Raw genomic sequence first — 17,902 nt, 5'->3', positions numbered from 1 at the left:
TATGGTATCACAGCTGGCTTCACATGCCATTCAGTGTTTAGCCTAAGACTGCTCTTGTCCATGCTACCACTAGGATAGCTGGTCTATAAGGTTGACTTTACAACCAATCACCATAAGGGTTGTTTGGACTGATATAAGGTGTACACTAGAACTAGTGACATCAATTCAATTCAATTAAGCTTTATTCGACAGTTGAGTCATAAAAGCACAAACAGACATCACACATATAAATTACCTAAAAATATTTAAGACAAGCATTAAATTCAATATTTCAACCATCAATAAGCTAAAATCTATTAAAAACCATGTACAGATATTCACAGAGTAAAAATAACACGTATATAAAACCTATGTATGTATTTCCATCATAAAAGTTAAAATTTCATTAGGTTTATACTAGTACGATCAATTTCTACAATTTGCCATCACATCTCAATGCTTTAGATCGTAGGCCCCAAGCCCACCCTAGAAATTTGGCCACTGCTATACAGATGGGAGGAGCAGGGTCAGTGCTCAGAATGCGAAGGGCTATTCGATAGTTCCTAATGCCCAACGATTTACATACAGGTTTTATCCAAGTTTTACGGGGTTGTATGTACATTGGGCAGAAAAATAGCAAATATTCTACAGATTCGCATTCCTCAGTGCAGTTATAGCATTTATTACTTTTGTTTTGGGTATTTTGCCAATTTGAGGTGTATTCTGCAACCGGAAGGGCACCCACCCGTAGCTGGAAGTATAGCTTGCGGTCAAAGGGCCTCTCTATTATATCCCAGTAGCTTTCGAGTAATGGACTGTTTTTAAGATCAAGAAAGCGACCTGTTAAATGGGAGGAGAGGCCTTGTGTAGTTTCTATCATATAAACCCATTCCCAATAGATAGCTTTCAATTTGCTCTTAGAAGGGAAGGTAGCATTTTCTGGGTCGTTCCAAAGTACAGACAGACCTATGCTGCACAGAAGGGATTTGATGCTGCACAACCAAGGAATGTTATGTGATGAGTTAGATTTAATTATATCCATGAAGCCGCACTTATAGTGCTCAAGCTCGTCTGTGCACCAAAGGCGGCGCCAGTATAGCAGTGGGCGGAGCTTGACAAGGTGTGCCAATGGTTTTTTACCTAAATCTAACAATTAAGGGCGCAGTGGTGTACTGACAGGTAGGCTTGTGATTTTACGCAAAAATGCATTTTCAAGCACTACCAGTTTGTCCAAGTTGCTAAAGCCCCAGAGCTCAGACCCATATAAACATGAGCTCAGCACCATTGCACCGTAAGCTTCCAGAGCTGGGGAAATTGGTTTTGTGTATGATTATTAAATCTAGTTAAAAGAGCACCTGATTTTTGTTTGTGTGTTAGTATCACTCGGTCCATTTGGGAGTCCCATCGCATATCCTTCTGTAGTGTGATACCAAGATAGTGACATCATACATCAGGCCAACTTCTCACAGTCTGTATATAACCTTTTCTTTGAACAGGTGGTGCAGGCTCTAAATAAACCTTTTTTCTCCTTGTCAGCCATTCTCCAGAAGTTGGTGAGGAAAAAAGCAGTTGAATAAACTCTTCAATCTAGAACCAAACTGTAGAATTTGAACAGAGTTCAAAGGAGATTCCCTAGCACAACGTGCGGTAGAAAATCTGAGGGGCAGAAGGTTCTCTCAGGAGTGTTCGAGAGGGTGAGAGGCTCTGATTGGTTCAGAGACAAGTTTAGTCCTTTTTTACATAACGAAGGTTATGGGTTGCAAAAGGAAAATGGGCCTAGGCCTTTTTTCAGTTTGCTATACTACTAAGCAATGCTTTTTTATGTACCGGAGACTCCCGTCTCGACGACGAGGAATGATTCAGGCATGTGAATCTATGAAAGCTCCAATACTGGAGTAAATGGGCATATATCTTGCTCCTAGTGATGTACATCCGGTGGACTACAATGGTAAACCCATCACATGACTAGGAATCACACACTCAGATTCAAATTTAAAAACAGGGTACTTGGGGATAATTGCATGTAGCAAGGATTGGTCCATCAGTAAATGTCTGCAAAGGTAAGAGATACCTCCATATAATCTTTGATCCTAATAGTAAAGACCAGGTATTGGTGGTTGGTGAGAAAGACGAAAAATTGAGGTAAATGCCTTAGAAATATCATGGTGTTTTCAAAGGTGGAATAGGGAAATGAAATGGTTTTGTCCACCAGATAAGGTTGAAGATAATGGGACACCTAAGATACATATGGCAAGAAGTATCTCAAATTCAAATCAACAACGAAGTGGAGCAAGAGGTATACAATTTCAAAGCTCTGAACTAAAAGAACAGAGTGAATCTGCTGGAGGGTTGGCTCCATTAGTGTCCACCCAAAGGTTGACTTGCAAGGGCCAACTCCTTGCTAATCTTCAAAATTTAAGCACCACAACATAATCGGCAGATTTCCACTTCCCAATATCTGTGAGAATATATCACTACTCAAAGGCTTAGGATAGGTTAGCATACTAAACTATCTGCAGTCCATCACCAGATATATTGATAATATGCCTTTGACAAGCTTTTTAATCACACAAGTTGGGTGTTTTCAGTTCAAAAGCATGGAGTTGGTGTCATCTGCTTCCAGCGGTTAATGAATGCATATTATAAGAGGGGGTAAGTGGGGTCATCTACTTTTAGGATGATACCATAATCTTGGAATTAAGAAAAGAGGAGTATGACAGTCATGTGGAAATGGTATTGACATATTTGGAGAACGGAATAACTCTAGCGTTTATGAAATGCAATTTTGCCATGTGAAATGTGATATCACTCGTGCACCAGAATTGTTAAGATGGAATGTAACTGAAAAAGAAGCTTATGCAACTAATCCAAGAATCTACGGCATCACCGAGCAAAGATGACCTAGGACAATTTTTAGGTTTAGCAGAATTGTATTGCAAGGACGTCTGGAATTCTGTAGACCTATCCACTGCGATTCTTACTTAAAAAAACACACCGGTTTTCTTCATTCAAAGGTGTGTGAGTGGGCATTTCAGTCTATTAGGAATCCAATTTGTTTTGTCACCTCCCGTATACATAACTGATCCTCAAACAGAATGTGTAATCAAAACAGATGCCAATAATAATGGGCGTAGGTTCCACACTGTCTTAGAGGAGGGCGGTCAAAGAACACATCACTGTATTGTGTCTAGATTTCTAGATCTTTAACACCCACTAATAAGTAGTGTGTTATTGAAAATGAGACTTTCACCTATTCACGGGATGCTGAGCAGTTAAGCCAATTTGTCTGCGAAGACAAAGTTTTAAGTTGTGCACTGAACATATGCCAATAATTACATTGTGAACTGCTTATGGTTTAAGGCCTCCCCAAGACTTTTCAGACATCAAAGAGGTTCCATGATTATGCATATGGTATGAAATATATACCAGGGCGAAATAAATATAGTGGCTGATTTTTTGTTTTAGATGTCACTGCCAGTGGATGATTGCACCTGTAAGGGATTGCCTAGAAGATGACTGGAAATACTACTTACATCATTGTACTGGTTGGTAATGATTTTGCTTTGATCTATAAGGAATAGTGTGGCAATTATTGACATGATAATATATTGTCTGTTTTAGGGAAATGTGTCCAAAGGATGTAGGAGAAAAAACATCTTGAAGGAGGAAGTGGGACCATTTTGGGGGTTGACGAATAAGATATCAGACTATGGGATGCACAGACGAGGAGATGTACCTGACAAGAAGCTGTAAGATTATTCCTCCAGTTAGTATCAGATTGCGAATATTATTATACGATGAAGGAAGGACAAGCTGGAAATAGTTGCTTTATATTTTGAAGGAAGGAAAATGTGTGTATTGTCCATAAATATGTATTACATAATAATACTGTTCGTCTTATTTGTACATATTCTAGTTCCACCTTAGGATGTAATGGAATCTCCTATGCATCCCAATGAGGATGGAGTGGAGTTCCAAGGGAGTCAAATGGCATTGCACTTTGCAGGTGTATGGATGGCTGGCTTGTGCATAACAAAGACTTCTCTCAATTCGTCTTATGTGTGTGAATCACAACAATTATCTGCAAGGAATGTTGTGTCCTATTCTCTCATTCTGTATTCTATATTATATTTCCAACTGTCCGGGAATTCTGAATGCCATGAGTCAATTGGTCCAGTTGTCAGTTCGGGTGATTCTTGTGTAGGATCTGTGCTCCATTACACGTATTTCCTTGTTTCTTGGAGTCCTGACTTTGCTTCATTACACATACCAACACGGGTATTCCTTTCAGTGCTTGGAGATCTGCAAGGAAACTAAGGAGTTTTTCATGAACTACATAAATTAACTGTGGACCATGCTGCTAAATGCATGGAGTCTGGAAAGGCAAAAGAATTATAGGCAGGTACTGAAGAGTGGAAATGGGGCAGAAGCGAGTACTTAATATACTGATGAGTTAGCCGATATGCATTGGAAATTTGCGCCAGAAGAGTGGCAGTTATCAAATGAATTAAGTTCTTCCACAGCAATTAAGGCAACATTGTGCTGATTATTACATGTCCTCAAGAAAGCAGATGGCAATTATCGTAATTTTGGGGCACCACATGGACGATTTCAAACAAGATCAGATTATCACACCCTACAACAATGTCAGTATACAATAGAATTAGTTAGCTAAAGGTAAGGCTTCATGTGTTAGAGTAGTTAAGTGGCCAAAGAAGACAAAGAAAGAGCATTGAGAAAAGGAATATTTAAAAAAAAGAGAGAAACTAACAATAAGAAAGGATAGCAGAGTAGTATGTTTCTAGTTCCAACTTTAAGTGTCTTGACCTGGGAAATAATTGTAATAAATGCAGCATGCGAAAACATTCACCCAGAAGGAGAGAAGTGGAGGCAAAACTGGGTTCCTGAAGTTCAGTGAAAGGTTGGGAGAAGAAATAATCCTACCCGATGTTATTCCAAAAGAGTATATCAGAGGATCTCAGGACATTTCAGGCTATTGCAACCCGCAATTACTTTTGAAGACTAGGGTATCCAGAGGTAACCAGAATGGTAAAGCTGGAAAAATGTACGCATCAAGTAAGAACCTAATGGTGAAGGGACAGTTTTTATGGCGATTGTTAATGGTGTACTGGCTAGAAAATGCTCGAGAAGTATTTAATCATACAATAGATCAGTTAAACAGCTCTGTGCATCACATCAACTTAGAGGAAGTTGCAAGATAAAAAGTTCGCTAGAAGTGGAATATTTCCGCATGATGCCACAATGAAATTGTAAATTGAGAAAAAGTTGATGCAAGACGTTGTGAATGACACACTAAAAGTTCCAGCATGGATGTTCCCTTTGATTGTTACCTGCAATGCCACTGGTACAGTCAGAGACTGCACTGACTTGCAGGATTTTAAGTTCAGTATTCTGGTCAACTGGTACCCATTCCTAAATGAAGGAAATTATGGTGTCAGTAAAAGGAACGTATGTTTACTACCAACGACTATCAAAGTCCTGCATAGTAGTTCTAGTCCTGATTACTTTGTGGATTTTTTAAAATTTTAAATAATGAATGCAATTTGGCATCTGCAGCAAAAGCATTTTCAGTCTTATGGTGTTATTGAGTGTTGCAAAAGTTTTTTAATTAAAGGACGTTGGTACACCATAAGAAGTGATGGTTTTTTAAGAACAGCAGGTAAATGTCTGAGACAGGAGATTAGAAAAGATGACGACCCAAAGAAAAGTTGGTATAGTTCATTAAAATGTTGGCAATTCGTATATCAAAGGAAGAGTTAAGGTAACTGTTGAGGATAGTTGAGTTGTCTTTAAAGAATGTGACCGACTTTGCAGGGAAAACATCCAATGAAGAAGACAAAGAGAAAATTACCTCATTATTGGATTAGTAACGGAAGAACTGCTGATTAAAGGCGGTTCTTCTGTTCCACAAACCTTAATTGTTTGAATCACAATGACAATATGGTAATTTGTAAAGCCAAGAAAAGGGCAGCGCCTATCAAGTATGGATATTTAGTCTCAATTAGAATTTTAATAGTTTTTTAAGCAGTCTGAAAACAAGGCAGCTAAGCATTACGTTAACAATAAATCTTTAAAGTACTGTCATACTTTGGCTCAGGCAGTACAATCTGCTAGCATGTGCCGTATTAGAAATAAACATTAACATCACTCATTTCAAATGAGACTGGAAGAGACCGCTTTCATTTCTCATTTGATATTAAAAAATATATATGCATTATACAGTAAGGCGGATATAGAAGACAACGGATCACTGACCTTCATCCCCGCATGCCAGTTTCTTGGTGATGCATGGGATCTCTGTGTAGCCGAAGTCCGCCAGCCGCTCCACCTGTTGCATTGTGATTGGGTGTTCCCACATGGCAGTGTTCATGGCGGGACAGAAGAGAAGCGGCTTCTTCATATCCCAGGCGCGAACCACACATGTCTGAGGAGGGAAGGAATAAGTCTTAGACCATGTGCACCATCCTTACACACCTCTGGCTTCTACAGAGGGCCTGTTAACATACCAAGTAATGGCAACATTGATTTGTGAGACACTGAAGAATAACAACCACTTAATGGTCTTTTGAGGCTTGGTCAGCAATGGCATGCTCATGGTAATGAACATTAATTCCATTTGTACTTGTTACACTCTGAGGATTTTTCCAGTCGAAAAGTGTTACAGCAAACAAATGATGGACAGAATGCTGACAATGCAAACATTTTCCCCCAGTCAAGAGATCTGGGTTAAATCCATTGTTCTTTTGCCCAATACGCCACCCCAGTTTGGACCCAGCCATATGCAAATCAGTCTTGACCCTGTTCCTCATGGGAACAGTCCAGACCGAACTGCCAGGCCAGGTCCTCCCTGGACCAGAAACAAGCATCCGGGGACCAGTTTCAGGGTATGTCACCCTTCTTCAGCCAGGTTAGCTTGAATCCAGTGGCACAGTGAGCAAGGGACCCACGTCTGGGCATACCCATGCCAGTTAGGGCGAAAAGTGTGACAGCAAACAAATGATGAACGGAATGCTGACAGTGCAAACATTCTCCCCCAGTCAAAAGATCTGGGTTAAATCCATCGTTCTTTTGCCCACTACGCCACCCCAGTTCGGACCCAGCCATATGCAAATCAGTCTTGACCCTGTGCCTCATGGGAACAGTCCAGATCGAACTGCCAGGCCAGGTCCTCCCTGGACCGGAAACAAGCATCCTGGGACCGGTTTCGGGGTATGTCACCCTCCTTCAGTCAGGCTAGCTTGAATCCAGTGGCACAGTGAGCAAGGGACCCACGTCTGGGCATGCCCATCCCACTTAGGGCGACGAAAGTGTTACAGCAAACAAATGATCCACGGAATGCTGACAATGCAAACATTCTCCCCCAGTCAAAAGATCTGGGTTAAATCCAACGTTTTTTTGCCCACTACGCCACCCCAGTTTGGACCCAGCCATATGCAAATCAGTCTTGATCCTGTGCCTCATGGGAACAGTCTAGACCGAACTGCCAGTCCAGGTCCTCCCTGGACTGGAAACAAGCATCCTTGGACCGGTTTCAGGATTCAAGCTAGCCTGGCTGAAGAAGGGTGACATACCCTAAAAACGGTCCCAGGATGCTTGTTTCCGGTCCAGGGAGGACCTGGCCTGGCAGTAATCAGTCCACAGAAAACAAATGTTATCTTTGGAAAGATGCCTATGAAGTGTGATGAAATCGCCTTCTGGGTTGCTTGCAAGACAAATCAATTAGAAGTGGTTTACCCTTACACAAAAACAAACATAAAGTATGTACTATGTATCTTCCCCTTATAAAGGTATTATCTGAAGAAGAGTGAGGCACCTAGGGAAGCATAGTTGCATGCATTTACACTAATAGACATAGCAAACCGTCACTAGCCATTCTCCCATATAACTAAACATTAAATAAAACATAGGGGGGGAGAGAAAAAGACTGGATCTCCAGTAACCCAGGAGTCCAGCCGGGGTGGTTATAATTTGAGGCGCCGCAATAACATTAAAAAGCCAGAACTGTATCAGTATTCCGGTTGCTGCTCTTCCCATTCTTTTCAGGACTGATGATATTGGACAGATCACAGAAGAAGAGAAGAATATAGCAAGCAGAGAGGTGAATCAGAACAGGAGACTGATATCAGTGTAAAACTCAATTTAAAAAGAAGAAAGTGGCATGACTTTCTAAGAAATATGCAATGCCATCTAGGGATACTTCTGCAGGACAGGACTAGGGTCAGAGTGCTTCTAGACAGTGCAGCAGAAGTACAGGTGCATCAGACTCTCCAGGAGTTTCTGGTGGCGAGTCCAACTGATGATTTCATACAGATTGAGCCTTCAGATAAACATTCAAATCCTTCAGATGGGGTTTATAATTTAGATACGCAAATTGAGGGGTATATACACTGCACATAATAAAAGAACCAGTTACTTACCTTTGGTGATGCTCTTTTCCAGCTGAAATGCTATGTAGCCACAGATTCATCACCTTTTGAATAATCCCAGGCCTCAGACTGGAAACAGAGACTTTTTCACAGTATTTCTGGTGATCGGTAGGTTTTGCTGTGGGGCACTGCACCAACTCCGTTCTGCTCCGGAAATAATGCAGGGAGCCTATATAGGTGCCACTCCTGCAGGCTGCTGTTAGCTGCTTTCAAGACTGTTCGCCCCCCTAGACACAGAGCTCCAGAAGCGAACTGGTAGACCAGTGTGTAGATTCTTGGTCTTGGGATCTTTATGGATAAGAGTCCAATCACTGAAAAGGGAGGATGGGAGGGTCGGTGAGGAATCTGTGGTTAGACAGAGTCTCTACAAGAAAGAGCATTACCAGTGGAAAGTAACTTGTTCACAAAGAGCTGGTGGTCTTACGTAGGATCGATGTAGAAGCTTAGCGCCCTTTGGTTGCCCAAACAATGGAGTCTCTCCTCTTCCTTAGAAGGGTGAGGAGGAGAATAGAACGGTGGCAGGGAGATGGTTTGACTGATGTGGAACGGCGTCACAATTTTCAGCAAAAAGGATGCCTGAGTCCGCAGAACCAGCTTGTCTGGGAAGATGGTGGCATATGGCAGGTTGACACAGAGAGCTTGAAGTTCACTCATGCAGCGCTAATGTTAAGGTGATGAGGAAAACTGTCTTGAGGGTGAGAAGCTGCAAGGGACAGCTGTGAAGTAGCTCAAATGGTGGCACTTCAGAAAGGTAAGGACCAAGTTGAGGTCCCACACCGGCATGATGAAGAAAGAGAGGAAACAAAGGTAACCCTTTTAAAATCTCTTGAAAACAGGAGACTTGAACAAAGAGCGCTGGGTTCACAACTGCAGAAAATGCAAAAGAGCCGAAAGATCACATAACATAGCCTGAAGAAGGTTAATCTGTCAAAACCCACACCAAGCCACAAATCTGTCCCAATGACAGGTGCATACAGTTTTAGTCAAGGAATGCCTGGCTGCCAAGAAGACATTAACCACCGCTGGAGGAAGGTCAAAGATCTTCCGCTGTTGCCGTTCAATCTCCAATCATGAACGTGGAGAATGTGAAGGCTTAGGTGCAGAATTTTGCCCTGCTGCTGTTACAGCAGATCTTCTTGGCAGGGCAGATGCTACCCTCTCTATGTCCAATTTAAGCCTACTAGGATTACTTGGGCCCAATGGTTCCTGATCTTCTTGAGAACTTAGGGCAGGAATGGTATCAGTGGAAAGGTATACCGGAGTCCCGAGTTCCATCCCAGGGAGAACGCTTCACCTAACAAGAGAAGCCTTGGATTCCCAACTATCCAGAGGTGTTGATATTCAACATTCTCTGGGGTGGCAAATAAATCGAGCCAAGGTTCTACCCATTCAGGGAAGAGACCTTGCGCCATCTTCGGGTGTAACGGCCATTCGTAATCCACTAGGTGTTGATGGCTGATCTTGACCTCCCTGACATTCCAAGATCCTACCAGGTCACCACCATGAAAATTCCTTGGTGCTCCAGCAAGTTTCAGAGGTGCAAGACTCTCTGGCATAGGATCCATGATGACACCCGCCCTGTTCACTGCAGTACCTCATTGCGGTGTTATCTGTGAGCACCTGTACAAACCTCCCTTTGATGGACTGAAGGAAGGCTTTCAACACCAAACGGATGGCCCTCAGATCCAGAAGGTTGATGTGGAGCTGGGACTCTGCCGGAGACCAGATGTCTCTGATCTCCACCTCTCTTGCAAATTGACACCCTAACCCAGAAGAGATGCTTTGATCAACCACTGTCAGCTCTGGTTGGGGAAGGGAGAGAGGTCTGTGGCTGACCAAATCAGAGTTCAATAACTACCATTGCAGATCTTTTACAGTCTCCTCTGAAATCTGAACATAGTCAGAGAGGTCCCCTTCATGTTGGACCCACTGAAACTTCAGATCTCATTGCAGAGCTTGCATATGCCACATGGCATGCTCGACAAGCAGGATGCACGAGACCATCCATCAGACCCAGCAGTTTTAAAGTTGACCTCCCTGAAATTCAGGACTGAGGCTTAAAGATCGGGATCATAGATAAAATATCTTGAATTCTCTTTTCGGGGGGAAAGGCACGAAACTGAACAGTGCACAGAAGGGCTCAGTTGAAGGGGAGCTTCTATTATGGAGTCAGGATTGATATTGTGCCCCAAAGATGACAGGAGGTTTGCCATGGTCTATTGATGACTGACAACCGTCTGGGGCATGTACGCCTTCAACAGTCAGTCATCGAAGTAGGGGAAGACTTGCACCCCTTACCTCCGAATATGTGTCGCCACCATCGCCGTCACTTTCGTGAACACTTGTATGGTACAGGGGAGACTAAAGGAGAGCACAGCAAACTGAAAATGCTCCTATCTCACAACAAATTGCAGGTATCCCAGGTGGGCAGGCAGGACGAGTATATGGAAATAGGCACCATGTAGGTCCAATGCTACCATCTAGTCTACAGGGTCTAAAACATACAAGATTTTGGCCAATGTGACCATTTTGAATTTTTCTCTTCAGACAAAGGCATTGAGAGTGCGTGGTTCCAAAATAGGCCAGAAGCCTTCGTCCTTCTTGACCACCAGGAAGTAGCGGGTGTAATAACGATGACCTACTTATGGAGCAAGTACCCTATCGATAGCCCATTTGACTAAAAGGTCCTAGACTTCCTGCCACAAAATTCTCCGTTAGTTATTGGGGAGACGGTGGAATGTGTGGTGGTGCTGAAAGAAAGGGGAGGATATAGCCCTTCGAAACAATTTGCAGGACCTACGGGTCTGATGTTCGGACCTGCCTGCCCAGCAAGAATCGTTGGATCCTGCCTCTCATTGGATGGCACAGGGGCACACTAGAAGGGTTTGCAGATGGGACTGCAGAAAGGGTAGTGAACTGGGTGGTCTATTGACTTTGGCCACAAGAGCTGCTAGAATTATTTTCAGAAGGCTATGGCACATGCAGGGGCTACTGGGCCAGCTGCGGGGGCTGAGGCCTTTTACTCCTGATGTCCAGGAGCCCAACCTACTATGGATCCTGAGCAACTGGGCCAAGTACCCCTTCATCACCTGACTTTCAGTGGTACATGTGAATGAGCAGCCTAAGGTTCGCTTGGGGGCAGGTATGGATACAGATTAGTGAATACGACTCAAAGAGCGCAGAGCAGTTGTAATAAATCAAAGTCCAGTCAAATTCTTGTCTTTATAATGAAAAGAATCTAACTCTACTCATGTAAAGGTTATGACATTTATAGACAACAACACATTTGCCCTTGAGGTCGGGGCTCTAGTGTTTCAATTGCAAATCCCTCTCTCACCTGCTCCTTACAGTGTAATCAAGGTTATTCCCCATTCACTGGTGGCCCCATCGATGGAATGATGACTAGCAGGCCTTAACTCAAGAGTCCACTCAGACACTTAACAAATAGTGGAAATTGCCTTGGCGCCGCAGCGCTCTTAGAGACGAGTCCCCTGGGGCCCGGTAGGCCCGTACTTAATCTTACCCGCTCCGGCAGAGAGGAAGCGTGCAGTGTGTTTGAAGGTGTACGTCCGCGGGCACTCTCACAGCTCCGGTCCGGCTCAATGAATCGACTGCACGCGGGAGAAGCGGCTGCACTTGGCGGGCACTGGCTCTCCACTGAGGCTATGCGGTCGGTTTCAGCAGCAATCATAGGTGTTTTTGCGCTCCTTCTGCAAGGTACGTTTCCCTGGGACAGGGGGTTATCCTGAGTCTCCTGATCTCAATTCCAGTGATGAGGGAAAATGTCCACAGCATCCTCACTCGGTCCATGGAGTCAGGCCAGTTGCAATCTGTTGAGCCAGAATTGAGAGGGTCTGAGATCTTCTCCCTCCCTGCTTTAACAGATAAAACATGGTGGTGGTGTTGTCCGTACTGATCAGGATCGATAATCTCCTGATTTTTGGCAGGAATGCTTGAAGACTCAGAAAGACCGCTTTGAGTTCCAGAACGTTTATGTGACACTGAGCTTCCTGAACAGTCCATTTTCCATGGACCTGCAAACCTTGCAGGTGAGCCAGCCCTCCATCCATCCATGGAAGCATCTGATGTCACAACCAGCTTTGGTTTCTTCATGAGGAAAGAGAGTCCTTGTGAAAGATTGTCTTTGACCGTCCACCAGGATATTGCTGAGACCATCCTTGAAGTGATTGATATGACGTCCTCAAATGAGCCTTGAGATTTCCTACATTTAGCGTCAAGCTCCTCCTGGAGAGGTCTCATCCTTAAACGACAATTTGGACCGAGCAAGATACAGGATGACATCATCCCTAGCATAGATTTGTGTGTCCCTCCTGAAACGCACCTTTTTGCGGGCAGACTCCTCACTGCCCTTTGCAGTCGTAGGATTCTTTCTTTTGTGGGAAAGGCTTTCGAGAGTGTAGTGTCCAGAGTTGCTCCGAGAAACAATATTGACCTGGAGAGTTCCAGGGAGGACTACTCCCATTTGATTCTGAGTCCCAGGGAGCGAAAGAGTTGGACACAGGCCTCTGTCGATCTCTTGGCGGCTCGAAGCAATGAGGCCTTGACCAACCAGTCATCTAGGTAAGGGAATACTTGATGACCGGTTCAGCGTAGAAAGGCCGCCACCGGAGCCAAGCACTTGGTGAAGACTCTTGGAGACGATTTAAGTCCGAAAGGAAGTACTTTGAACCTCAGAAATTGACAATGTTTTGGGGTGAATGGGAACGTGAAAATATGCGTCCAGAAGATCCAGTGAGGACATATAGTCTCCTGTATCCATTAGAAGCAGAATTTCCTGGAGCGATAACATTCTGAAAGGTTGGGATTGGATGAACTTGTTCAGAGATCTTAAGTCCATTATCTGGCTCCACTTTTCCGTCTTTCTTTTGAGGTCTCGCCTACGCAGCGCGCATGTGCTGCATAGGAGGACCTTTAGCCGTCGTACAGCTCTTTTTCAAAGCACATACTCGTATGTGCTTTGAAAAAGAGCTGAATGCGCATGCACGCACACATGCGCGATCGCTTTTACTTTCGTGGCCGCGTCGGCTGCGTGCACAGGCATATGCGCAATGGGTTTTTTCCGGGTCGCCACTGCTTTGTTTTTACTGCTCAGGTTTCTCAGCTCATCGCCAGCTTGCTGACGTCTTGCTGTGTAGCTGTTCAGTTAGAGGTTTATTCAGCAGTTCTCGTCACATCAGAGCTGTGCGCCTCCACATCTTTGTGTTTTACGGGACTGCTGCGGACTTAGCAGGCATATAATGCTTGGATAAAAGGAACCAGGGGACAAGCCGTGTGTGCAGTACAATCCCCTGAAGGTACATAACAAAAATCTGAAATGACTGATCAGCTCCAGCCTTGCTTGTATGACATGCCAAACTCATGATAAAAGTGCCTAATCGGAGCTGCGCTGGGGTACGTAGCCAAACAGAAAAACATATTTCCATTTGTGCGTTATTTCACCTCCCCCCAAGTGTGTCTAAAGTGCCGAAGGTGCTACTTTCACCCAACAATAACCTTGATAGACACAATTCCTGCTTTTTTTCATTTCAAAAGAATTTTATTATTTTAAAGAAGCAAATATGGACATGAGATACAATCAAAAGTGATACAATTGATATCAGACAAAGGCAATAAATATGTTAGAATAAAATTAAATAATAGGAAATCAAATCATTGTCATTCATTAATCCGCAGATATCAGATAAATAAATTAATTAAGGAGAGACGAAACAAATTGATATCCGGCAAAGATAATTATCAAAAGTATCACCATCAGATAGCAAAATAGGGATAAGAAGAAAGAAAAGAGAGGAAGAAAGAAAAGACGGAAAAGGTAGGAAAGAGATGAAGAAAGAAAAAGAGAGACAGGGAGGAAAAAAGGAAGAGGAGAGGATTTCCAAAGGATTCACCCGACACACAAGACAACACTAACCAGACAAATCAAAGGGATATTGCTCCACCAACCCCTCGGAGGCCAACACCATATACGAATCTAAGGCTTTCCAAACACCAGTAGATATAGAAGGAGAGAGATGAGCATGGTCAACTGACGTATGAGCACTTCGTAGAAAGGAAACCCAAGCCCACCAAGTATGGTAAGAGACGGATGAAAAGGATTTCCACTCCATGAGAATTACTTTGACTGCAATAGTCAATAAGAGATCCAGCAACTGTAACTCCATGGGATCTAAAGGCAGAGGGACTGGGGCCGCCAACGGACCTAAAAGGATTAATGGAAAAGAAAGTTGGAATTTAATATTAAAGATGAGCATGAGGTGTTTGTGAATTAAATCCCAAAAGGGTTGGAGAAGGGAGCAATCAAGGAACATATGTTGAAAATCGCCTGGTAAAAGCCCACAACTCCAGCACAGATTGTCTTCTTTGAGATTTAGCGAATACAAACGAATGGGAGTCCAGTGAAGAAGATTAATAGAGAAAAACTTAGACTGCATTAAAGAGGGGGTGATTTTGTTACGAAGAGAAAATTTACCAATATCTTGCCAGGTATCAGAAGAGATATGATCGGTAACACTATGATCAAAATGATGTCGCCATTTTTGCTGTACGACAGTTTGAGAAGGAAGTGAAGAGGACGATAAGAATTTGTAAATCCGAGACGCAACATGACCAGTCCTGATCCAGAACTGAAAAAGCGTAATCATAGGGGAAGAAGGATGAAGGTGCTTTTTAGCAAGTGCTACCTTTATCTTAAGAAAGGTATAAAAGTCTAAATTAGATAAAGAGAATTGTTGAGCTAGGGATGAGAAAGGGGAAGGGTCATTGTTGGAATCATAGAGATGTTTAACAAGTGAGACACCCTTCCCAGCCCAGTAAGACATCAACTCTGGATCAATATTAATTTTAATTTTAGAATTCCGCCAAATAGACGACCATCTAGTTTTATGCAGTGGAATTGCTACTCTTTTATCAACCTTGCGAACCGCAGCAATAGTGTCTAAAATAATAGAACGAGAGAATGGAATAAAAAGGGTATTCGTGGTTAAAAAAGAGGCAGTCGGCAGTGGGGATGCCAGTTCCTGTTCTATTGTCAACCATGCTGGAACATGAAGAGATGGAGAAGAAAACCAAAGGGCACCCTGGGACGCCAGAAAAGCAGTTTGATACTTCCCCCAATCAGGAAAATTACAGCCTCCCATATCATAAGATTTCCGTAAAAATTTATAAGCAATCCTAGCCCTTCTGTCATTCCATAGAAATTTGGAGGTAAGTAAGTCAAGTTCATGAAAGAAGGAATCAGAAAGCCTTACTGGAAGCATAGAGGAAACAAAATTAATAATAGGTGTGATCATCATTTTAAGAGTCTGCAGTCGGCCCCACCAAGAAATATGCTTCGGAGACCAAGTTTCTAAAAGACGTCTCACCTTAAGAATAGTTTGGGATTCATTATAAGTAGCCGTAGCATATAGGGTGGAACAAAAATAGATACCCAGGTATTTTAGCTGTTTAGATTGCCACTTAAATCCCGCCGAACCCATATGAGAAGAGAAACAGTAAGCATTTAAGGGGAACATCTCTGTCTTATCTTTGTTCAGAGTGTATCCTGAAACTTTTGAAAAAAGAGAAATCGTGTCCGAAATAGCAGGGATGGCCAGTGCAATATCATCAGAAAAAATGAGAACATCATCTGCATACGCAGCTGTTTTAATCTGATGAGACCCAAAAGAGAACCCCTTAATACCTGGATGTGAGTCAATCATTCTAAGAAGAGGATCAATAGATAACAAAAATAAAAGAGGAGACAAGGGACATCCCTGCCTAGTACCTTGGCGAAGGTTAAAAAAGGACGACGTAGCTCCATTCACTCTTATGTTCGCTCTAGGTTGGGAGTAAAGAGACATAACCATACGGATAAAGGAGTCACCAAGATTGTGTGCACATAGAACAGCTCGTAGAAAAGGCCAAGAGACCTTATCAAAGGCCTTTTCCGCATCAAGGGCCAAGGCCGCTGCCGGAAGCTTGGAGCGCTTGGCAGAACCGAGAATGTGACAAAAAGTGCGGATATTGTCACGTGCAAGACGACCCTTCACAAAACCTGTTTGGGAAGGATGAACCAATAGAGGAATAAAGGATTCTAGACGTTTAGCTAATATTTTAGCAAAAATCTTAGCTTCCATGTTAAGAAGAGAAATAGGACGAAAATTTTTGGGATCCGAATGATCTTTTCCTTCTTTGGGGATTACTACAATAGTAGCATCAGCAGCAGAGCCAGACACAGAGCCATCTTTAACAAAAGCATCAAAGACGGATTGAAGCTGCGGCACAATCTCAGGTATAAAGGTTTTATAAAACAAAATAGGATATCCATCAGGACCAGGAGCTTTACCAGAGCGAGTTGCTTTAATTGCAGAAATAATTTCGTCAGAGGTAATCGGGCCATTTAAAGAGATATTATCTGCCTCCGATATAGTTTTCACCGGAACTGTCTTTAAAAACTCTTGGCATTGTTCAAAAGAAGATTGAGTAGAAGGGCTATATAATTTATTATAAAAATCTCGAAAGACCTCAAGAATTTCAGTAGTCTGAAACTTTTTCTTACCAAGATGATCATTAATAGCAGAGATTTGGGAAGATTTATAAGAAGAATCTTGGAACTTTAATGTAGCCGCAAGCATCTTGCCAGCCCGGTTTTTTAGCAGCAACTTCTTAGATTTCTGAGCCTGAAGACCTATATGAGCTCTCTTAGTGACTATAGTATTATATGTATATTTTAAATTCTTAATAGATTGAAGGCAAGATTTATCTTTAGATTGCCGAAAAAGAGATTCCTGAGTTTTAATTTCCGCTGCTAAGTCCGTAAGTTCCTTTCTGATGGCAGCGTTCCTCTTTGACATACATTTAATGACCTGACCACGGAAAGTGCATTTAAAAGAGTCCCAAAGAACAACAGGGGAATCAACTGAACCTACATTCTCACGGAAAAACAACTCAATATCATGGGAAAACTCTCGAACCTCGGAAACATCATGCAATATTTCTGTGTTTAGTCTCCAAGATCGAGGACTCGCCCTAGGGGTGAAGGACAAAAGTGTGAACGTCACCGCGGCATGGTCCGAAACCAAAATAGGGTGAATAAGCGGAGATGAGGAAGATTGAACAAGAGAGGAGTGAACCAAAAGAAAGTCAATACGTGAAAAGGACGAATGAGGGGACGAAAAAAAGGAGAAATCACTGCCAGTGGGATTATGAAGACGCCAGACATCCTGAAGATGGATAAGAGAGCACATATTGAGCATTTGTTTATGTGATTTAGGAGGACGAAAATTAAATGCAGAATTCCTATCTAGGATAGGATCCATTGGTAAATTAAAGTCACCACCTACAATAAGATTACCAGAATGAGTTGTGTCATTTAGCTTTTTGGTGACTACTTTCCAAAAAGAGGGATCATCCTTGTTAGGGGCATAAATGTTCATGACAAAGAGATCAGCATTACCATCAGACAACTTAGATAATAA

The 17,902-nt window shown here is 42.8% G+C and overlaps 1 protein-coding gene across 2 annotated transcripts in view; it reads right to left on the bottom strand.

Moving 5' to 3' along the window:
* The window catches only part of PPCDC (phosphopantothenoylcysteine decarboxylase), a 310,731-nt gene that overhangs the window by 12,978 nt on the left and 279,851 nt on the right, over positions 1-17,902 (bottom strand). For both annotated transcript variants that reach the window (XM_085643819.1, XM_085643820.1), the window contains exon 5: positions 6,256-6,424. In XM_085643819.1, the coding sequence (XP_085499945.1) occupies positions 6,256-6,424 (169 nt within the window). The remainder of the gene's footprint in view (positions 1-6,255; positions 6,425-17,902) is intronic.

Source organism: Triturus cristatus, chromosome 3_1 (assembly GCF_964204655.1).
Source record: "Triturus cristatus chromosome 3_1, aTriCri1.1, whole genome shotgun sequence".
Lineage (NCBI taxonomy): Eukaryota > Metazoa > Chordata > Amphibia > Caudata > Salamandridae > Triturus > Triturus cristatus.
This window is presented reverse-complemented; position numbering and strand designations above follow the sequence as displayed.